Source organism: Mercenaria mercenaria, chromosome 17 (genome assembly GCF_021730395.1).
Source record: "Mercenaria mercenaria strain notata chromosome 17, MADL_Memer_1, whole genome shotgun sequence".
Taxonomy (NCBI): domain Eukaryota; kingdom Metazoa; phylum Mollusca; class Bivalvia; order Venerida; family Veneridae; genus Mercenaria; species Mercenaria mercenaria.
Genome location: NC_069377.1, coordinates 28119107 through 28143284, shown reverse-complemented (window position 1 = coordinate 28143284; position 24178 = coordinate 28119107). Strand labels below are relative to the sequence as shown.

At 35.8% G+C, this 24178-nt stretch overlaps 1 protein-coding gene across 3 annotated transcripts; it reads right to left on the bottom strand.

The window, feature by feature from the left end:
• LOC123536358 (transcription factor TFIIIB component B'' homolog) lies at positions 1-23507 on the bottom strand. Of its 3 annotated transcripts, none has more exons than XM_045319486.2 (12): positions 23487-23507; positions 14382-15048; positions 14191-14226; positions 13515-13764; positions 12021-12142; positions 11543-11734; positions 10800-10930; positions 9919-10013; positions 8970-9024; positions 7851-8018; positions 4631-4712; positions 1-4331 (listed from the first exon to the last, which is right to left on the bottom strand). In XM_045319486.2, exons 2-12 carry the CDS (start codon positions 15038-15040, stop codon positions 3119-3121), a joined length of 3003 nt encoding a protein of 1000 aa, XP_045175421.2. In that variant the 5' UTR covers positions 15041-15048; positions 23487-23507; the 3' UTR covers positions 1-3118. The 3 variants fall into 3 exon arrangements, with proteins under 3 accessions (XP_045175421.2, XP_045175420.2, XP_045175419.2); XM_045319485.2 differs by lacking the exon at positions 23487-23507 and adding an exon at positions 20236-20258; XM_045319484.2 differs by lacking the exon at positions 23487-23507 and adding an exon at positions 20248-20258.
• Between the last annotated feature and the right edge of the window lie 671 nt (positions 23508-24178).

The following is a 24178-nucleotide window of genomic DNA, read 5'->3' as shown; positions in this document are numbered from 1 at the left end:
TTACAAATTTTCACTTTATTTTAGCTACATTAATTTTACTCTTAACTGTAACACTGTTTTGTGCCCAACAAATATACATTCATCAATTAACAACCAAACATGTATACCACCGTAAAAATTGCAAAAATTGATTTTTATATAATTCCTCAAATACGAGTTTGCACAACCTTATACAAAATCAACTCTAAAAAGTTTATGGAAACTACTTACTTATTGTTTTTTGTGGTTAAACAGACTATTGTATATTGAAAAAATAATTATTTAAATATAACATATATTGTTGTTTTTGAAAGTTCAATTTCAAGTTGCCAAAACAAACATAGGGAGTTAAAGTCAAATTGAAAACACCGGAAATAATCTGAGAGCCACACATCTATTCAAACCAAAACAAAGGGACTTAAAAATCAAAGTTTATGACTTCAAATAGTAAAGAGTGACAAAAAATTTCAAGGCAGACAGTATACTCACTCGGAATGAGATGAACAAACACGGATATATAGCACTGAAAGGACATATTAATTTGTTTGTTTGGTAGCGTCTGAAGTCACACAAACACAATTTTAGGTCATGTGGTGACTTTCCAGACTTTTTTAGAAAAGGAAGGGCATCAAAGCATTATTTCAGGCATGTACAAACACTTAACCTTTCATAAGCCAACTGGATGGCTTATTCTATAACCCAAACAAAAAAGAGAAAACACATCAGTAAGGAGCAAGTGCCTTGGTCTGTGACCTTAACCGTTACATATCAGAGACCCCCTTTCCTTCTGACAAACGTTCTAGTTTTACAGAAAAACAACACAAACCAGCTTTCAACAATCATAAATCGATAAAGTTGAGTTTGATGCTTTCTGGAGTCATTTTAAACACATCTAGTCATTTCCTCTATTTAACATCACATGTCTACCGCTTGCATGATTTAGAAAGACTCTCTACATATTTTTCCAACTACCCAGTGTGAACTAGAAAATGCTTTTGTAAAAAAGCGCATGTCTCCCCCAATGCAAAGTCCTATAGGCAAGAAGTCAATAGGGGTCAGGAGCAAAATCAAAGAGACACTGATGGTTGGCTGCAATAGGGATCATCTACTTGGCATGTCCAGTCATCCCGCTAAATTTCAACACTCTTGGCCTAGTGGTTCTCAAGTCACTGTTCAGGCTCCTGTGACCTTGACCTTTGATCAAGTGACCTCAAAATAAATAGGGGTCATCTACTCTGCATGTCCAATCATCCTAATAAGTTTCAACATTGTGGGTCAAGTGGTTCTCAAGTTATTTCCAAAAAATGATTTTACATGAACAGGCCACTGTGACCTTGACCTTTAACAGACTGACCCCAAAATCAATAGGGGTCATCTACTCTGCATGTTCAATCATCCTATGAAGTTTCAACATTCTGGGTCAAGTGGTTCTTAAGTTATTGATCAGAACTGGTTATCAATGTTCAGGCCCCTGTGACCTTGACCTTTAACGGAGTGGCCCCAAAAACAATAGGGGTCATTTACTCTGCATGAACAATCATCCTATGAAGTTTCAACATTCTGGGTCGAGAGGTTCTCAAGTTATTGATTGGAAATGGTTTTCCATGTTCAGGCCCCTGTGGCCTTGACCTTTAACAGAGTGACCCTAAAATCGTTATGTGTCATCTACTCTGCATGACCAATCATCCTATGAAGTTTCATCATTCTGGGTCAAGTGGTTCTCAAGTTACTGACCTGAAATGGTTTTCAATGTTCAGGCCCCTGTGACCTTGACCTTTCACAGAGTGACCCCAAAATCGATAGGGGTCATCTACTCTGCATGACCAATCATCCTATGAAGTTTCAACATTCTGGGTCAAGTGGTTCTCAAGTTATTGACCGGAAATGGTTTTCCATGTTCAGGCCCCTGTGACCTTGACCTTTAATGGAGTGACCCCAAAATCGATAAGGGGTCAATTACTCTTTATGACCAATCATCCTATGAAGTTTCAACATTCTGGGTCAAGTGGTTCTCTAGTTACTGATCGGAAATGGTTTTCCATGTTCAGGCCCCTGTGACCTTGACCTTTGACAGAGTGACCCCAAAATCAATAGGGGTCAATTACTCTTTATGACCAATCATCCTATGAAGTTTCAACATTCGGGGTCAAGTGGTTCTCTAGTTATTGATCGGAAATGGTTTTCAATGTTCAGGCCCCTGTGACCTTGACCTTTGACGGAGTGACCCAAAAATCAATAGGGGTCATCTACTCTTCATGACCAATCATCCTATGAAGTTTCAACATTCGGGGTCAAGTGGTTCTCTAGTTATTGATCGGAAATGGTTTTCAATGTTCAGGCCCCTGTGACCTTGACCTTTGACGGAATGACCCCAAAAACAATAGGGGTCGTCTACTCCAGCAGCCGTACAACTCTATGACGTTTGAAGGTTCTAGGTCAAATGGTTCTCCAGTTATTGCTCGGAAATGAAGTGTGACGTACGGACGGACGGACAGGGCAAAAACAATATGTCTCCTGGGGGAGACATAATTACACTTACATTCTTTTTTATTTTCAAGAAGTAACAAATAAGAAGTACTTTTCAAATTTAAACAGGAGTGGCAGACTGTCACAAAATACATCTATCATCGAATTTAGCCTAATTCAAGGGCCATAATTCAAGAGTGGTGTGCGAGTGTTGTTCGTGTTGATCACTGAATTATATATAAATACAGTTAAATGGTATACTTAGACATTAATCAAAGAGGTATAACTCTTGTGGAAATCAGAGTATCTAACATTCTACTTCAGTTACAACAACATATCATGGCGAGTGATCTCATCAAAAAATCAAGAAATGAAAGGAATTTGGCTTAGATTTAATGAGGACTGGACTCGCAAGAATGTGTCTACATACCAAATGACAAGAATGGTAAAGTAAAACTACAATGTAGCTTTGCGCAAGAGTATAAAAATCCTACATTTTCATCATGTTCTTGAATGTTCATTTTCATATATCCCCCCCCACCAAAGTGACTAGTTTGCCCATAATAGATTTTGAGTTTCCACTAAAACACCAAGGTTATAACTTCTCAATAGAGAATATTTGCTCTGGTGTCATGTAAAAACTGGCCAGATCATTTGAGTTAACTAACTCTGATTATTGTGTATCATCTGTAATAATAACTTGTATATCTGACTCTGGGACTGACTTTTTATCTGCAGCGGATTCCTGTACTTCTGATTCATTTGCTAGGACAAACTCATTGTCAACAGAAGTTTCTTGTATATTTGATTGTGTTATATCAACAGATTCTCGTAACTCTGGTTCAGTCGTTGGTAATAATTTATCATCAATAAAAGTTTCTTCTATATTTGATTGTATTGCATCGTCATTACTCATTTCATCTGATGCTGCTATATTTGAAGATGTTAAGTCAACAGGTGCTTTGTCCACATTTTGGTAATTTACTGTTGCTGTTGCATCACTGGATGTAAATTCCTGTGCTTGTTGCTGGCCAACAATTTCACAACTACTTGCACTGTCAATTGTCATCTGCTGTGAGGCAAATGGGTCTGCATACAGAATCTGATCCTGCGACTGGCCGCCACCATGCAGCCTATATATATGGATGACCGTTTCGCCGCCACCTTCCGGCATCACCGTCACCAAAACATACTGATCAGCATCCTCCGTGCTAAGCTGGGTGTTAATGACTGGTACCGAATTCATCTGTACCTGCTGTAACTGATTTTGACTGGTTCCTGACTGTAACTGACTAGAGCTGGTTCCTGCAACTACTGGAATTTCCTGTCCTGGGACGGAGCTTTGGTTATATTGCACTTCTGCATTGTACACATTAACAGTCTGTTGAACATTTGATTGAACAACTGCAGGATTATTCCTGTTTAAATCAGGTAAGTATATACGCCTATCTAAACTTTCTGAATTAGCGTAACCTATGTCTTGACTTCTTTCAGTAGTCTGTGAAGTCATTACCGTGTTTTCTGGCAAAAGTAAAGGTAATTTCATGGAAGAATGACCAGCTCCCAACCCGTCTATTTGTTGAGTTTGCATAATACTGATACTTTGTATACCTGGTATATTAAGTGACACATTCTCATTATTAGCACTAGTTAATGCACTATATTGACCTTGTGACATAGAATTTGACGTTTTAGCCTCTATTGGAATAAATCTGCCATGTTTATGTACTTTATTCGCTGGTACAGCTATAAGCTTTTCAGAGTTATTTCCGTCACCACCATTTATGATGTTATCCGGAGCTTCACCTGTGATGCGACCTTCACTCATGTCCATGAGTATTCCAACAACCTCCCCATCTTTCTGCGATACAGATGAACTTGCCTCACTGAAATGTAAACAATATCAATACTTTTTCATGCATACTTTGTAAACATATTTTGTTGCTATTCCCGTTACATTTATAGCAGATTAGCTGTTACACATACACATTTTATATAAACAAATTCTTTTTTTTTTTCATTTAAAGGCAATGACCTCCAGATCATACGACAACAAAAAGAAAGGAAAAAACTGAGAGAATTAAAGCATACAAATTACTTTCAATATATTTTACAAATGTTATCACTGGGCTTAAGGTATAGTTGCAGCTTGTTACTCTGAACCATAAAATACATAAAGCAGAACCTGGTATTGGATTTCTTCTGAACAGGTTCTTCTTCCTCATCAGACGTGTCATCTTCATAGTAGTTCCTTCTTGCTTTCTTTCCTGAAATACATACAATGACTAGAGCTGCTTTTGAAAAAAGCGCATGTCTCCCATAACTGCCTAATCATCTGAACTGTAAAAAGTCGTTTCAGTAAGTATTGGTTTGGTGATTTAAAGTGGTTCGAATGAGTGGTTCGGATCGGTAATTCAAGGGCCATAATTCCAAAAAGCCTGGGCCGATTTGGCTAGTTACCAAACTTGGCCGAGGACTTATTGGCAAACCCATTTTGTTAAAGTTTGGTGAAGATCGGATGAGAAATGTTTGACTTAAGAGTTCAGACAAGATTTGTGATAGACACACACACACACACACACACAGACATGCGTAAATCATTATGTCTCGGATTGTGTCCAACACCGCTGTGTGGTGGGACACTTAAATATAAGTGGTTGGGGTGAATTTTGTTTGTTTTGGGTTTAAGGACTTTTTTCAACAGTATTTCAGTTATGTAACAGTGGGCAGTTAAACTAACCAGTGTTGTGGTTTCTGTTCCAGTACAAACCTGCTCCCACAAGAAACTGCCAACTTCCCTAAATCAGAGGTGGAGGAGGAATGATTTCATACAAAATGTGTTTGATCAAATCGTCACAGAGAACATACCCCTCACCTAGAAATTGAAACTTAAGACCCGGCGATCTGTAGATCTGCGCATTCCCTACTGAGCTCAGTGGGCTCATTATTACATGCAACAGAGTAAAACTGTATCATAACAAGAGCTCGTCGAACACGAAATGATCCCCTTGATGCATTCAGTAACTGCACAAGGAACAGAAATTATTTGCTCACTGTCAACAAAATTCTAATGTTTTGGTTCAATGTGACATTGACCTTTGACCTATTGACCTCAAAATCAACAGGGGTCATCTGCTAGTCATGATCAACCTACCTATTAAGTTTAGTGATCCTAGGCCCAAGCGTTCTCAAGGTATCGTCCTGAAAGGGTTTAACTGTTCCTGGTCAATGTGACCTTGACCTTTAGCCTACAGACCTCAAAATCTATAGGGGCCATCTACAGGTCATGACCAACCTCCCTATCATGTTTCATGATCCTTGGCCCAAGCATTCTCAAGTTATTGTCTGGAAAAAGTTTAAATGTTCCGGGTCACTGTAACCTTGACCTTTGACCTACTGACCTTAAAATCAAAAGGGGTCATCTGCTGGTCATGATGAACCTCTCTATCATCTTTCATGACCCTTGGCCCAAGCGTTCTCAAGTTATCATCCAGAAACCATTTAACTGTTCCTGGCCAATGTGACCTTGAACTTTGACCAAATGACCTCAAAATCAATAGAGGTTATCTGCTGGTCATGATCAATCTCCCTATCAATCTTCCTGATCCTAGGCCCAAGCATTCTTGAGTTATCGCCCGGAAACCGTTTTACTGTTCCTGGTCACTGTGACCTTGACCTTTGACCTACTGACCTCAAAATCAATAGAGGTCATCTGCTGGTCATGACCAACCTCCCTGTCAAATTTCACGATCCTAGGTCCAAGCAATCTTGAGTTATCATCCGGAAACCGTTAAACTGTTCCGGGTCACTGTGACCTTGAACTTTGACATACTGACCTCAAAATCATTAGAGGTCATCTGCTGGTCATGACCAACCTCCCTATCAACTTTCATGATCCTAAGCCCAAGCGTTCTTGAGTTATCATCCGGAAAACGTTTAACTGTTCCGGGTCACTGTGACCTTGACCTTTGACATACAGATCTCAAAATCAATAGGAGTCATCTGCAGGTGATGACCAACCTTCCTATCAATTTTCATGATCCTAGGCCCAAGCGTTCTTGAGTTATCATCCGGAAACAGATTGGTCTACATATAGACCGACCGACAGACCGACCGACATCTGCAAAACAATATACCACTCCTTCTTCAAAGGGGGACATAATAACCATTAACCAATTTAGTATCAACTGTACGTAAAAAAATATGATGTAGTACAGTCCCATATAACCATGACTATATATACATATAACTATGACTGCCATAGCTTTGACCTATACTCTGATCTTTGAATGTAGCTTTTCCTTTACTACTTTCATCTTTGCTTTTTAACCCTTACCCTATTAAATTTCTTTAATGAACTTGTCCATCTTTAAATTCAGACAGTACCAGTAGCTGTTAAAAGGGGTGCTTACCAAAAAGATACTAACTGAATGGCGAACAGTGCAGACCATGATCATACTGCACCAATGTACAGGCTGATCTTGGTCTGCACAGGTCGCAAAGGCAAAATCACTTGCCGCCAGCAGGCTAAAGGATAAACAATTTTAGTACCTGGTCACCCAAGAAAGATTTCTGTGAAATTATTTCAAAATCACATCAGTGGTGTCAGAAGAGATGAAGTGTGATCATTTTTCTATGTTGTTGCAGCACTGCTTTTTACAACTTGGAATAATTTTAAAATCAATTTCTTAGACAATCACCAAACAAACATTTCTGTATAATGACTTCTGAAATTGACCAGGGGTTTAACAGCAGATGTTTTTGGGGTTTTTGAAGCATTTTGTAACTTTACCTCTTACAGCCAAGTTTTACAGTAATTCTGTATACAAATGTAACTGACACTCTTTTGGTAAAAGATAATGCAAGCAACATTTCAGAGAAAACAATTTTGAAATTGGGCCAACAGTTTCTAACAAGAGTTTTATAGTTTCTGTTGCGGTCATATAGTAAACAAACTAAAAGAATTTGGTACAGAGCCAGCAGAGAACATTTATTAGAAATTATCTGAAATCAGCCAATAAGTTTCTGAAGAAAAAATCTCAATATTTCCAAAATAGAGAAAATAAGAAAATCTACCCTGCCCTGGGTCAACATTTTTTTAACATAATGGAAGAAGGTCATTTAAGAAATACTTTTGTGGATTTATTTTAAAATTAGGCAAGAAGTTTCTAAGAAGAAGACATTTTATAACAAGATTCTTTCCTTTTTCCGCTGCCATGGATTATATACATTTGGAGAAAAAAAAAATGACACCTAAGGAACATTTTGTGAAGTTTTGCTGAAAGTGGCTTGGTGGTTTGGGAGATGTTCTTAAAGGAAATTACTGATGACCGACTACTGATGCACAATCATCCTAAAAGCTCATCACTTGTATTTTTCACTCAAATGAGCTAAAAATTACTTACGTTTAGTCGTTCTCTTCTTTGCGGGACCCTGTTGATTTTTTTGCTCCTTTGCTGTCTTTTTCCTTTCTTTCTTCTTTCTTCCATTCTTTACTTTCTGTTCATCTTCATCTGAAGATTCCTCACTATCCTGGGCATCGAATACTGCAGGGTCAAACTTAATTCTCTCTTCTGTAAAGGTTATATAGTAATTATTACTTTTATTAGTTACAGATCACAAATTATCTGCATAGCCTATGGTTAAACATGTAAGACTGTGTTTTGATTTGTGGACCTGTAACAGGCATAACTCACAGAAATACGTCAGACGGCATTTGATTGGCTGACCTGTTTTACACATAGCTTCAAATCACTTGCCCCTCATCGATGTAGGTTCGAGCCTCACTCGGAGCGTAGAATTCTTCATGTGAGGAAGCCATCCAGCTGGCTTACTGGAGGTCGGTGGTTCTACCCAGGTGCCCGCTCGTGATGAAATAATGCACGGAGAGGCACCTGGGGTCTTCCTCCACCATCAAAGCTGGAAAATCGCCATATGACCTATAATTGTGTCGGTGCAACGTTAAACCCAACAAAAAAAATGCAAAACTGGAAATTTTGCCTTTGACTGCAGGACCTGTAATAAGCATAACTGACTGCAAAACAGAACAGACTACCTTTGATTGCAAGACCTGTAGTAAGCATATATATCAATGCAATACAGGACAGAATGGCTTTGATTGGCAGAGTCTGAGACCTGTAAAAAGTGTGACTTATGGCAAATGTGACAGACTGCATTTAATTAGCACACCTGTGATATGCATAATCATTAAATATACATCAAACTGCATTCAACTGTTGGACCTGTGATGATCTGTCATGACTTCCCCAAAATCATGTGTCTGAGACACCTGGCACATTTTAAATGAAAGATGTTACCAGTAAGATATTAACAATTCCTTAAGAAACAAAATACCATTTTATAAGGCACCCATGTCACATGGAAACCTTTCAACTTCTTACCCTGAATGCACACAGATGCATATATACATATTATTTTTAAAGAAAGAACTTGCATTAAAAACACCAGTTTTTATTTTTTTGGAAAACTCACCAGTATCAATTAAGATTAGTAACTGCACTTACTTAATACTTTTTCAATCAGTACCCTGTTCACTTTCTCTTCCTTCTTGAACTTTTTCTGCAAAAAAAAAAACAACAGAATTCTGTTAAATCATTTAATTTACTGGCATTAAATTTCATTTATTTGGGGATGTGAATTTGTGGAATTTGACTTTTAACCCTTACCCTGCTTAATTTCTGTAATGAACTTCTCAATTTTTCAGTTTGGACAGTACCATAAACTGTTAATAGGGGTGCTTACCAAAAAGATACTGACTGAATGGTGAACAGTACAGACCATGGTCAGACTGCACGGATGTGCAAGCTGATCTTGTTCTGCACTGGTTGCAAAGCAGGCTAAGGGTTTAATAGAATTCCTTGGATGACCCTATTGTGAGTGAAGGGAGCAAAGATTTTTTTTGAATCTGAATTTCAAATATGGACCATGAAAATATTTTTCCCTGACTTTTCAGCAGCTTAATTTTTCAAAGTTTCCTGAAAAACATCAATTTCCCTGACTTTTCAAGGTTGGTGGTATCTTGTGTTCTGTAGAAAATATACACTTAGAAAAAGATTATGAAAGTAAGATTACTTTACTTTAAAGTGACTGAATTATCAACAAAGCTGTCAGAGTTCAGCAATGCATGACTATTCAAAAGGAAAATTCAAATTAATAAATACAAAAAAAATGAAAAGGGCATAACACTGTGAAAATTCAAGACAGAGTTATGAAATCTGCGTGGTGCATGTCAGATCACTATTGTTAACAAGTTTGTTAAGTTTTGATCCATTCCCACAAATGGTTACTGAGATACCAGATAACATACAAAAACTTAACCAAACTGACGAGCTGACACAGATGCAGTCAAATGGGTGAGTGCAAAAGCTCTACCTATTCTTCAATGAATAGCTAAATATCTGTTTAAAATCATCTCAAAATATAGCACTCATATCTTAGTAATAAACTACTTACCTTGATTTCAAACCTGTTTCTGTTTGGGAAAAGTTGATTTATGAGGAAAAAGTCAATACCAATCATAGCCAGTGCTTTGTAAAACTTCTTTGTCTCTGCAAGTAATAGTTTAGCTTTTCTATAAATACTGGTATTTTTTCCTTAATTCGGAAGTATATTATACAACCACTAGAATGCCCAAAGTACTTGGTTCAATTTCCATTGACTGTATATATAAAGAAATTAGTAAGTAAAATGATAGTGCACATACTTTTATACTCTATCATCATGAAAATTCATTTCTGTGTAAAAATATTAAATTTGTTGAGTGCCAGAAAGACATAAAGGATACCTGTTGGTTTCAAGACATGATCGAAATTTCTTTAACTGAAAATCAAAATTTTCTTTAATGAGAGAGCATAAGATTCAATATATGTAACTAGAGCATGCTCATCTGATTTTTTTTACTCTGTATAATGGAAATATTGTCCTACCCATGATAATTTTAGTCCAAAAAGGGGCCATAATTCTTGCAAAAAGCAACGTAGAGTTACGGTACTTGCTGTGCAGAATCAGCTTTTAACGGCAAATAACTGCTACTAGTTTTAAAGCAATAGCTTACACAGTAAAGGAGAAAAGTTGACCTAGATATAATCCACTGCTATATTTCAATACCCCACTGAAACACATACGACAAATACAAAATATACTGTGAAAAGTACAAGAAAAACTGTGTCAGCCTAGAAGCCTTAAATTTACTACCACAATTTTACAATATAAACAGTTGTAACAAATTCTAACAGTAAAACTGACTATTTTCAAAAAAAAAACTTTATTTTGCAGGATGTGAAATTCAATACTGTTCAGCTGTGTATTTTTTACCATCATGATATGGTAAGTACCTTTTTTTGACCACCTCTTTGACAAGTTTCTCTTTCTAAAACTGCCGTATGTTGTAAACATGTCAGTCTCGTCAATAACTTCATTTTCTTGACTAGGGGCCTTCTCAAGCTCTGGATCTTTTACTATTAGACTGCAAATACAGATTGGAAAGTAAATCAACTTATTGTTACGAAACTGTTCTTATCTAAATTTAGTTACTGTTAACTTGACAACATTATCCCCAAGTACATAAAAACTTGCTAAATACCAAGTTTGGTGACAGCATATATTAACCTGAACTTAACCCTTACCCTGCTAAATTTCTATGATGAACTAGTCCATCTTTTGATTTGGACAGTACCATTAACTGTTGAAAGTGATGCTTATCAAAAAAGATACTGATTGAATGGCGAACAGTGTAGGTCATGATCAGACTGCATGGATGTGCAGGCTGATCATGATCTACACTGGTTGCAAAGGCAGAATCAATCGTGTACAGCATGATAAGGGTTAAGCTTTTGACCAGAAATCCCCAGTTTGTACTTGCTCATCTGCCCTCCCACTCTTATGAGATACCCTTATTGAGTAAACAGAATTTCCATGAATGAAAATCTTGTTAAAATTCAATAGGCGTGAAAGTCTAAAATCTTCACTAAATTTGGTCATTTCTAAGAATTTTTGGATTAATACCCTAATGACCACTATGTAAACTCTTAAATACTACTTCATCTTTTATTTATTTATACAAAAAATACTGAAATACCTTTTCTCATTTATAACAATATTTCCATCTGGTCCGATAGTGACCTGTGGGACAGGCAGGGACGTATCAGCAGCTTCAGGTTCATTTACAACCACCACGTCCTCAGCTTCATCACCAGCCACTGGTCTATCATTCACATTCTCTTTCTCTACGACCTTCGCAACTGCTGCTGTACCCGTCTTCACTTTTGGTCTAAAACATAGATAAATTTGTGTTGTTGTTTTTTAATTTAACTCCATCTCTCACACAAGTAAGACTCGTATGCTCACCTCGGTACAAAAAGTGGCTAATTGTACTGTAATACAGAAGAAGTTAACAATTTTTTTTTCGCTGATGTGTAAATTCATTTGGAACAACAGCTTTCATTGGAAAAATAATTAACATGTTTGACTGTTTATCAATTTTGTGAAATTTTGGTCAAGCAAAATGATCTGAAATTACAGTAGACACCAAAACCAGCAGCACTGTTTTTGCTTACTTCATCGGATTACTTGACGGATTCCATCGAATGAGATCCTTCATTTTCATGGTGGTTCTGTCTGGTGGTTTGTCTGTTGGTGCGTCAACCTTTGGTTTCTTTTGACGCTTAACCACAGGTGGCTGTAAAACAAACAATTCTGTCATTCGATTGATGCTTTTGCAGGATACAATGAATGTATATAACATGTAAACTTATAAATAAAGGTTATAAAACCACATCCTCTGTCATTTACCACTTTCATCAATTAATGATACAATAAAGTATATTCAAAGACCATACATGTAGTTCAGACAGCAATCTATATCCTTAAGCTTTCTTCAGCGCTGACATCAGTTTCAGATCCCACTCACAATATGAGGAGAAAATGGGCAAGCTGCCCAGTAATTCAGTCACTAGAGCATCCAAACTTTGTTAGGGTATTCTGAGGCCCTGGGTTCAAATCTCAGTCTGGTTGGGTATTTTCTCACCCTATAACATATTCATTGTTGTATATATATAGTTGAAACTCGGTATCTCAAATTCCAAGGGATCGAGCGTTTTACTTAGAGATAACCAGAAATTCAACTTAAAATGATATTTTGTACATGTTTTTGGGACAGGCCTTGAAAATGTCTTCGAGATAGCCAGACTTTTGAGATAAATAAGTTCAAGATATTGAGTTCAATTTATTTGTTATTTATTTTGTTAAGTTTAACGTTGCACCGACACAATTACAGGTCATATGGCGATTTTCTTTGATGGTGGAGGAAGACCCCAGGTGCCCCTCCGTGCATTATTTCATCACGAGCGGGCACCTGGGTAGAACCACCGACCTTCCATAAGCCAGCTGGATGGCTTCCTCACATGAAGAATTCAACGCTCTGAGTGAGGCTCGAACCAACATCAATGAGGGGCAAGTGATTTGAAGTCAGCGACCTTAACACTCGGCCATGGAGGCCCCATTGAGTTCAACATTTTAAGATTCACTCATTTTAAATTGTTTAAGAACTAAATTCTTACACATCATTATGCAAGAACTAGAGGTGCCTTTGAGAAAAGTGCATGTCTCCCACAACAGCCTAATCATTTGAATAGTAAGTCTGTCTTTGTATACTGTTTGTGGCCTATTGGTATTCACATGTTGGAGTAACCGGTCTATAATCCTGCGTCGGTAGTCGTTGGAGTAACAGGTCTACAACGCTACACTGGTCTACAATGCTGTATCGGTAGTGGGGTAACAGTCTACAATGCTGCACCGGTAGTTGTATTATGTTCAAGGGCCATAATTCCGAAGTGCCTCGGCCAATCTGGCTAGTTAACGAACTTGGCCGAGGTCTTATGGTCAAACACATTTTGTTCAAGTTTGGTGAAGATCGGATGAGAAATGTTCGACTTAGAGTACAGACAAGCTTTGTGACAGACAGACAGGAGTTAATCTATACATCTCCCACACCACTGTGTGGTGGGAGACATAATTACCAATGTGATCAAAGATAAGGAGTGTAAAGTTACCTCTGAAGTACTGAGTGTCCTAGCCCTTTTTTCAGGAGACACAAGAATTGTTGGTGTAGGGTGTTTAAGTGGAGACTTGAGTACACTGGTGGGTGTGGCTGGAGGCCTGGGCTGTATCTGGGTCAGGGCTGGGGTGCTGTCCGAGGACCGGGAGGTCTCTGGTTTGTTTTGGTTGAGCTGCAAGTTAGTCTCAGTCACAGCAGAATCTGTGACAGATATTTCTGGAACCTTCACAGGTTTATCACTAGAACTTCACAAAACAAATAAACATTTCTCAATTAATTGCTTTGAAAACTTTTAGAAACTTGTTCTTGAATTTTTTACCAGTAGTTTTGGCAAGGAAATCATATGTACTGTTTCATTTTATTTGCAAAAACATTTGAAAATAGGGTGAAACCATTTAATCTTGTGAGAACATGTATAAAATTCCATGGTTTCAAACAAAACATTTTCATGGAGATTCTATACTCTTACGATCCATATTCCAACACTTCTATATTCTAACAATCAAAATTCTAACATCACAATACGGTGTAGGGCTTTTATTTACTCCTGGAATTCATGGGATCGAAATTTTGTGGATTGACACCACCCCCAAAAGGAATGATAATTTGACTGTTTAGCACTAATAAAAAGCAAAACGCACTATGGCAGAAAAAAAGAAAGAATCACTCACCTAGAACCTGATGCTTCATCTTTGGCAGCAAGCTCCCTGTAATTGAATTTTGATATGTAAAACATAATTATAATGACTCACTAAAATATATTATGCAGTTATTTAGTTAAACCTAAATCTAAAGATTCTACATGTAGATACATGTATTGGCTGCTTTAAATATGTGTAAAATAAGAAGACAACATACTTACTTTTGTCTCCTCCTACCAGCATCGGCAATGTTTGGTTTTGCTTTAGGAAACCTGGACCGTCTCTGAACCGTGGTACTTGCACTAGAACCATCCTCCGAGCTTTTCTTGTCCGGTACACTATCATCTTTCTTTGGTACATCTGTTGCTTTAAGGGAATCACCTTCAACTTTCTCTGTGGTGTTTCCAGTATCTGCTTCCTCAGTAGTTTTAGATGGCTGTGACTCAGTTTTAACACCTCTGGCAGCTGAAATATTCACTTTTCCAAATTTTCTTAATCTTGCTCTTGTTGGGAGAGCTGGAATGTCAGTTTTGTTTGCATTTGCTGTCACCTGTGTGTCATCATTTATTGTATCCAACTTTTCACTGCCAGATTTGTCTGTTCTTTTGTCTAAAAGAGTAGCATTATTTTCTGTATCAACATTACCTGCTTCTTCGTTAGAACTACTGATTTCTTTTAAAGGGTTAACCTGGATGTTCTTTTTAGGGGAAGCAACTCTTGCAGGACTTTTCACTTCATTGGCAGCATCTAATTTGGCGGCATCAGATACTTCTTTACTTGCAGTTTTACCAGAGGTTTTTGGAGTAGGTTTGGGGCCAGATCCCTTGGGACCACCAAGGATGTTTGGTTTTATCTGCAGTCTGGACCGTCTTGTAGCCATAATGATATCTGAAAGCAAAATTTGCAAGATTTAAAAATAGTATTTGATAAATAGCACTCTTACTCATTAAATCTCCTATAATTATTGATACTCATTTGCAATGTCAAGATTATTACTAAAATGTTGGTGTCAGGTACATCTCCTATAATTATCGATACTTATTTGCAATGTCAAGATCATTATGAAAATGTTGGTGTCAGGTACATCGCCTATAATTATCAATACTCATTTGAAATGTCAAGATCATTACGAAAATGTTGGTGTCAGGTACATCTCCTATAATTATCGATACTTATTTGCAATGTCAAGATCATTATGAAAATGTTGGTGTCAGGTACGTCTCCTTTAATTATTGATACTCATTTGCAATGTCAAGATCATTACTAAAATGTTGGTGTCAGGTACATCTCCTATAATTATCAATACTCATTTGAAATGTCAAGATCATTACGAAAATGTTGGTGTCAGGTACTTCTCCATAATTATCAATACCCATTTGCAATGTCAAGATCATTACGAAAATGTTGGTGTCAGATACAGCCTTTATTTCATACTCATTTAAATGTCAGATCATTACGAATTTGTGCAGGTACTTATCCTATACATCCCATTGCAAGTCAAATCATTACAACAATGTTGGTGTCAGGTACTTCTCCATAATTATTGATACTCATTTGCAATGTCAAGATCGTTACGAAAATGTTGGTGTCAGGTACATCTCCTATAATTATAGATACTCATTTGCAATGTCAAGATCGTTACGAAAATGTTGGTGTCAGGTACATATCTTGAGTCTTCAAGGTTCAACAAAGCCACTTATCCGCTTATAAATATTAATATGAATAGGCTCCTGAAAAGTGGAACTTACTGTAGTCTTCATCGTGCCGATTAAATTAGATTATGAAAAAATATACAATAACTTTAGTTAATAACACTGAGCTATGACAAACTAGATCAAAAACACAAGTAGTTTTGCAACTCTTTACTATGTCATTTCCCTGCAGTAAAATATTTTAGTCATAGCTGCAGGTTTGTTTTACCTTTGGGGGTTCCCTTTTTTTCTTGCTTTTATATCATTTCCTTTTTATTTTAATGTCAGAACATGATAATTTCATTAAAAAGAAAATAAAATTTTCATAAAAATAAGAGCTTCTGTTGACAGCACGCTCGACTATTCGAACAATTGGTGTAAGTATGGATTCCTAGTTGTACACGAAACTTAACAAATTTCTATGTCAAACAAGAGCTGTCACAAATGGTGATAAATGCCCCCCGCAGCGCCTTGACCTTTGACCTGGTGACCTTGACCTGGTGACCCCAAGTCAGTAGGGGTCATGTACTCAATAAGTATTATCAGCATGTGAAATTTGAAGGTCCTAGTAAAGTGCCTTCATGCAAAAAGTTAATGTTGTGACGAACGGACGGACAGTTGAAAACTAATATGCCTTCCTTCGGGGGCATAAAAATGCCATAACTGAGCAAAAATTCTTGTCCTAGTTATGGGGTCATAGTTTCAAAGCCATGTGTTAAACAGTTTAGACAAAATATGGACTGGTACGAAAAACTTAAAACTGATTTCCAAGTCCAAAAAGGGCCAAAATTCAGCCAAATATCTTTACTTTAGTAACATACCCCTGATAACAGATGGAAATCATGACAATGAACAAATGCTCAAAGTTTCAAAGCCACGTGTCAAATAGTTTTGACAAAACATGGACTTCTACAAACACTGAACCCATTTTCAAACTTGTCCAAAAATGGCCATTATTCAGCCAAAATACTTGACAAGAGCTATGTACTCTTGCCTACAGAGAGAGAATGTTATAATAAACAAGTATTAAAAGTTTCAAAGCCACATGTCAAATCATTTTGACAAAACATGGGCTTAAGTACAAAAATTGAACCAATTTTCAAGTCCAAAATGGGCCATAATTCAGCCAAAATACTTGACAGAGTTATGTACTCTTGCCTACATATAGAGACTGTTACAATAAACATGTGCTAAAAGTTTCAAAGCCATATGTCAAACAGTTTACACAAAATATGAACTTGAGGTGTGACGCCGATGCTGACGAGTAGGATAGCTCTCCTTATTCTTCGAATAGTGGAGTTAAAAATGAGGGAAAAAGAGGGCCAGCCCCTAATAAGGGGTGAACCCGCAGCCATGACATCATCATCATCTTCGGTAATCGCCTCACTCTAGAAGAGTATACTCGCAATTTGACATAACAGCATCTATCAAGGAAGTGTCTAGCCGTCGGTAACTGGACACCTATCCTGCGTTCTAGCCGTCCGGTAACCGGACACCTATCCTATCCTCTAGGGTTTTTCTAGACGCACAGTAATCAATTTATTTATGAATTCTGTATTTTTTCTGTTAAAATGTTGTACTTTAATTTTGATAATAAGTTGCTTACCTTCATATAATCAATATTTGTGTTAGACATTCTGGTGCATTGTATAAAGTTACTTTTGATGTTTAAAAGCGTTTCAGTTATGTTGTTGTTGTCCCAAGAAATGTTTGGCAAATAAAGATCTCAAAATAATGTAAAGGTAAAGTGTTGCATCAGAATATCGGGTACAAATTTTAAGTAATGAGAAATATTAAAAAACAACCTTTTAGCACATTTATGGAATGATCAAAAATTAAGAATTTGTTTTTTAAAATTCCCCCCACATATATTTCTATGCAATATTTGTCACACCTCCACTTTTACATGTCGTTGAGGAACAGAAATTGAAAATACATCTACTGTAAAAACTCAAATATATCACGCTAGCATGTATATTACGCACCCCCGATCTTGCATCAAAATCTTGGGAAAAATGCTTACATTGGAATATATCATGCACCGAAAAATCAGTCGAAAACTTTGTTTACAAAGTCGAAATCGGCCATTAGTGGCATGCGTAAAATCGATTTCTCGTGAAAATCGCAATTGCTGCATAATCGGTTACAGACAACAGTGACAATAACTGACAGACAAATTCTTTCTAAAGTATTTGAGAACTTTCTCAAGCTGTCAACACCTTAGTACACTTTAAAGACGTGCGAACAAACATCTCATAATTATGGGCACATCAAACGAGAAAATCGCGGCTAATTAGCGTGTTTGTTTAACAATGTACGAGCTGCTGTATTGATCAGTAATAATTTGCTGGAAATAAAGAAATAACAAACAATCTGTTTTAATTGCAATTTATTTGAGCATCCTTGAAAGATAATGATTTTAATGATCAAACACCTACAACCCGGAACCGCGAAATTTTGTATTTTGCCTAATTATTAAACTGACACTATCCGGTGCTCTGGATATGTACAATACTTATTAATTAAATTTACAAATACAAAAAATTTAAACTCACACATAAAATCAACTTTACCATATATCATCGGAGATTCTGTTCCGTACGTGTTTTTAGACCCGCCCAATAAAACGCTCTTCAAGAGAAGGTTAAAAAAGCACAGCCTAAAATGTAAACACATGACAGTTGACAAAATTGTCCGAATTTCGCTGATATTTTCGGGTTTTCAAGCTGGAAAAAAATGTTCGAAATTCTACCTTGGTATATATTACGCATCCATTTGAGAAAATGAAAAAAATCGTAAAAAAACTGCGTCATATATTCGAGATTTTACGGTAATTTTTGGTCTGAATGAAGCCTAATATTTGTGTTCAGGTAAATATTGCTATGTTTTGCAAACAAAATATGATAATAGAAATTAATTTATTATACTTTTCTAAATAAATGGATTACCGGACGGCCAGAAAAACCCTAGAGGATAGGCTTGGCGTCCGGTTGCTTTCCGGACGGCTAGAACACAGGCTAGGCGTCCGGTTTCCAGACAGCTTGACACTTCCATGAATTAAGATAATAACATGCATAGTGAATAGTGGCCTGAGACCAGCACTGAGAAGGGGTCGCCGACCGGCAGATGTGAGGTCATCGAGAGGTCAAGTGAGCAGAGAGCCAATGAAATCATCCCAGTCTTTTGCAGCCATCTTGCTAGAAGTAAATTTTGTGTGTTCTCAGATCGATCTACTTGCATCCTAGATTTCTATTGGCGGTGAGTGGTGGTTTCTATGTTGTATTGACGTCTGTTAAGCTTTATAGCCAGACACCCTTATAATTTTATGTATCTCGGCTCCTGTGTAGTGAATAATCACTCCTAAGATAAATGCAGCATTCCAGTCCCCGTATCAGCCACAGGTACGGGTCCAGTGTTTATTTATTTATTTTTCTCTTTTTTTTTTTTTTTTTTTTTTTCTTTTTGTTTAATATAAAAATCCTTTTTTTTTCACACAATTAACCTTTTATATGTTAGTCAAATGAAAAAAAAATCGATGACAAAAAATCCGGTCACAGTATCATATACATTAAAAAGGTGAACTACGCGAGCGTAACGCTATGGGAAGCTACTCGGCAAACTTGTGGAACATTTCAAAATCGAAGTTTATACACTTGCAGCCGCTACCTGCATGATTGCACCTTCGAAACATTTAAAGCCTTCCATAAATACTAAACTGACCCCATAAATTGCTTTGAAAAACACAGTACAAGTCTCTACGAGCCTAATATTTCAGTTATCCCCGGTGATTTCATTCCGGATAGCGGACGTGTTCCTGGTTTTTATCACTTCGTTTGGCAGCTGAAATCGTCGGGGATATTTGAAATATTTCGCTCCTAGGGATTTGTACTGTGTTTTTCAAAGCAATTTATGGGATTAGTTTAGTATTTATGGAAGGCTTTAATTGTTTCGAAGGTGCAATCATGCAGGTAGCGGCTGCAAGTGTATAAACTTCGATTTTGAAATGTTCCACAAGTTTGCACAGTAGCTTCCCATAGCGTTACGCTCGTTTAGTTCACCTTTTCTATGTATATGATATTGTGACCGGATTTTTTGTCATCGATTTTTATTTTATTTGACTAACATATATAAAGTATATTTGTGTGAAAAAAAAAATAATATCAAACAAAAAAAATATACACTGGACCCGTGCCTGTGGTATCAGCTGTTCCAGTAACCACAGAGGATATATATACAGGTATTTGCAAAAAGATCTTATGTCGTACATAACTATGACTTAAACATCTTTCACTTAATGTCTAGCTATTTAAAAATATATGCCAAACTCGCCAGCTTGCAGTTGCAGCCAGCTGTTGTTCACACTGAACATCTTAAATCCACTTACAACAAAACTGACCTGTACGTTTTCTGGAAGGTTGTCAGACTATTCCCCCCCAAGATGATTCCCCCTCAAGACAATTCCCCCCCAAGACAATTCACTCCCGGACAATTCCCCCCACAATGTTATGTAAGGGTGACAGTTCCCCCTCTCCATATTATAATATGTTTAAAGGGTTGTAAAGTTTATTTAATATGGAAAAAATCCTATACTCCAATACTGTATATTTAAAAATAAATAGAAAAACTTACATTTGATGCATTAATTTGGTACCCAAAATAAGGAATTTTTTTATGTGAAGTAGTAGCATTTTGGATAAGTAGCCATGGCTGAGAACTTAATTATTTTTAAAGCAATTTATTTATTTGTTAACGGTATCTATAATGGAACCTCTATGCAAAGATGTATGTAAAAAAAAAAAAGAAAATATTTACATTTAATAAGGTAATCTGATCGTCAAAATAGCATATTTTTCTATGTGAAAATGTGGCATATTCGGGAACGTGGAAATCATAAAAGTGCTTAGAACTTAAATACACTTAAAGCAATTAAGTTAATTTTTGTATTTATCTATAGAGAATTAACCTTTATGCTACGACATATATAAAAAGAAGTAAGAAATATTTACATTTGATAAGGTTGTCTGATCGTCAAAATAATGCTTATTTCTATTTAAAGTTGTACTACTTTGGATAATAGCTAGCTAGTGCTATAAAGCATTAAAGTATCATTTATAGCATTTTCATTAGTGTTTTATATACATAATTATTTTACATTCTTTCTATTTTTATGTAAGTAGTTTATATATTATTATACTAGAATAAAAATCGAATCAAATATCTAATTACATGAGAGATAATCTAACCATAATGTTCTTTCATGTTTTCCGAGTTTCCCGATGTTGGACAATAAAACTATCTTAATCATATTAATTGGGGAAAACTAAAAGTTTACAGTTATGTTAATAAAAGCCAATAATACCACTTTAAACATTAATATGAAAAACTTGATCAAAAACGAAGCTGCAAACATGAATTAAAAAAACGATGAAATATCAATACAATTTTACAAGTTGAAACGTCCTTGGAATTCACCATGAAATTTATTAAGGATGTTACATGTGTTGGTTTGCTTTCATTCCAGAAAGCATGGAGTAATAGTATTTTCTCTGGATAAAAAGTACTATATCCTTACAATACAGGTTTTGATAAATTTCTTACAAGAAGAAGTTGATTGGCATTATCTAATTTTGGTTTATCACAATTTCCAACAAGTGTTTCATCAAAAGTATCACACAAAGTTAGTAATGCTGATAATTGTCATTATACATGGACAAATTGTTATATTGTTTATAAATATCATAATCCTAACACATAGAACACAATTAAAATGTAACAACAATATCATAATTGATTGATCAATGTCAGCTTTGATTACTGTTTTACAGCTGGTAATTCAATCAAGAGGTGTGAAAGATTGACTGGTTACCATTTTGATTAAATTTGTTTATTGCAATAATGTCATTACGCGATTCTGGTAATCAGCACCTTTCAGTCGAATTGAGAAGTCAAAGGAACAATGATTTGTTTGTATGTATCCCTTAATTATTATACATTTTAGGGTTTTTTTCTGGAATAAAATATCCCAAAAAGGTTTGAGATTTATTTTGTACAAGTACTATTTCCTGTTTCATGTGTAAATAATCCTTCTATAAGATGGAAGTATTTATCATATTCTACATATATATAAAATCAAATAAAGCGGATGCAGTGGTCCTGTGAGTTATAATTGTCCGTAAGTACTGACCTGGCACTCATTAATCTTTGCCAATATTTTCTGGCGTTCTCATATTTTATGCGATATTTGTGTCCTGAAAATATCTACATTAGTTAAAATAATGGATACAGTTAACCAACAGCACAGTTAACATAATTATTTAAAAATCTCTTTTTGAGTCTTTTGGCTGAATTTTGTTCTTTAATAAGTGCATCAGTTATCGATATTATACTCTATGATTATAATTATTTTCAAGACACCTCTTTCCATTCACATTCATTAGATGTAGATAATAATAGATATTGAAAAATCCGCAGGGGATTTTGTCCTACACTCAATATACAGATATAAGAAAGAAGAACCTTGGTAATACACAATGGCCCACTATTCAGAAAAATAATAATAATTCAATGTCTTCGAAAAATGCGAAGCTGCTTCTTAAGATAGCTAAGTTTATTAAAGAAGCCACACAATATAGAGTCAATACACTTAAAAATGATACCACATAATATACCCTGCCGCTAAGATCTAAGGAATTAATGTAGAAAATTAAGAAAAATAATTGTCATGTTTTTTTTTATGGAAGAGGTAATTAAGTATTAAGATTTATCACACCGCTAATATGTAAGGAATTAATTGCATAAATTGTTTTTACTCAAAAATTGATATTTCAAACAAAATAAGAAGTGAAGTTTAACTTACGTCATATCTTTTATAATACTCATAATGGGTACTCCTAAGCAACCATTAATTTCAAATTTCCAAAACCACTTTTGGAATAAAAAATCCTGAACAGCGCTCATTCAATGTTCAGTGCTTGACTTCACTATGATGAGGTACGTATTCTCTGATTTCACATGTTTTCATCATGAAAAACTTTTTAAATCATTTCTTAAATTTGTAACATGTAAATGGTAAGAAAATACTGGAGTCAATACGCCTAAAATGTACCAGAACAAAATTTTCCGGGGAGCCTCCCCGTACCCCCATTATGGGAGGAGGTATCTCCCTCCAGTACCTACCCCACCTTTTGCGGCCCCAGTATCAAACACCTTCCGACGCCCGTCCTAAAAATATTTTCACAATGTCTAACTAAAAAATACAGATAATAGAATAAGGGATATAAATATAATTATCCAATGAACTGTTAGTTACCAGGTCAAAGAATAATAATTTTTTCATGTAGAATAATAAAAAGCTCACCTTAGAACAAAATTAGTAAAAAAAAGAAGATATTTTTACATCAGTATAAAGAAAAAATAATATAAATAAAATAAGGTGACAATTCCCCCCCAGTTTGGGGGGGAATCGTCAGGGGGGGAATTGTCAGAGGGGGAATAGTCTTGGGGGGGAACTGTCTGGAATTCTTTCTGGAAACCCTTGGTGTAAAAACTATCAAAAGGTCGAGAAGTGTTACAAAGTCATCACACAAACAGTTTTATTGCTAAAATAACACAAAATGTTGGAAAATGTCATCATACCAAATTCATCTAAGCCTCTAAAACGCTTGCATTAACGTATTAATAACCCCAACGATAAAAAATTACCACGAAGAGCTGCAAATACCATTAATGAAATGAACATTTAGAAGGAGGTGAAACAAAAATCATTACTTACAAAATTACGGTATTTGTTACACACTTTTTTTAAATTTTTGACAGACGAAGGAAACAACGTTTTTTCCAGACTACAACTAACAAATCTTCGTATGCACTATTTGATATTTTACCAAACTGTAAAACTAAAGAAATTATATAATTTCTTAAAAAAAGCCCAGGTTTGGAACGATATATGTCAATATAATATCATATCTAAATTTCATTAAAATCAAGCCACGTCATCATACATATATATTCATTCTTGTTACGATCTGACCCAGTTTTAAAGGTCACAGAAATACACGTGTATATATATGTCTATAAAAAAAAACAGAGAAAATTTCGTTAGACCTATATATATAAGGCAGGAGAAAAACAAATTCAAGGTTATTTCTTAAACTTGTCATGTCTTAGACATAAAAGTAATTTTTTGTTAGATATTTGACCGTATTTTAATTAAACTTAATACCTACACCCTTGTTTCCATACGGTTGATAGTTTACTGTTATTAATAAATTATTTATGTGTATTTTCATGAAACGAAGTGGAGATCATCATCTTAAAATGAATAAAAT

Excerpts from the sequence above, each read along its gene's own strand:
- LOC123536358 (XM_045319486.2), bottom strand. The coding sequence starts at position 15,040 with ATGGCTACAAGACGGTCCAGACTGCAGATAAAACCAAACATCCTTGGT. Across the intron at positions 10,014-10,799 it reads AAAGAGGTGGTCAAAAAAAG|AGACAAAGAAGTTTTACAAA; the intron begins GTACTTACCATA and ends TATTACTTGCAG. Across the intron at positions 8,019-8,969 it reads ACTGATTGAAAAAGTATTAA|AAGAGAGAATTAAGTTTGAC; the intron begins GTAAGTGCAGTT and ends TAACCTTTACAG.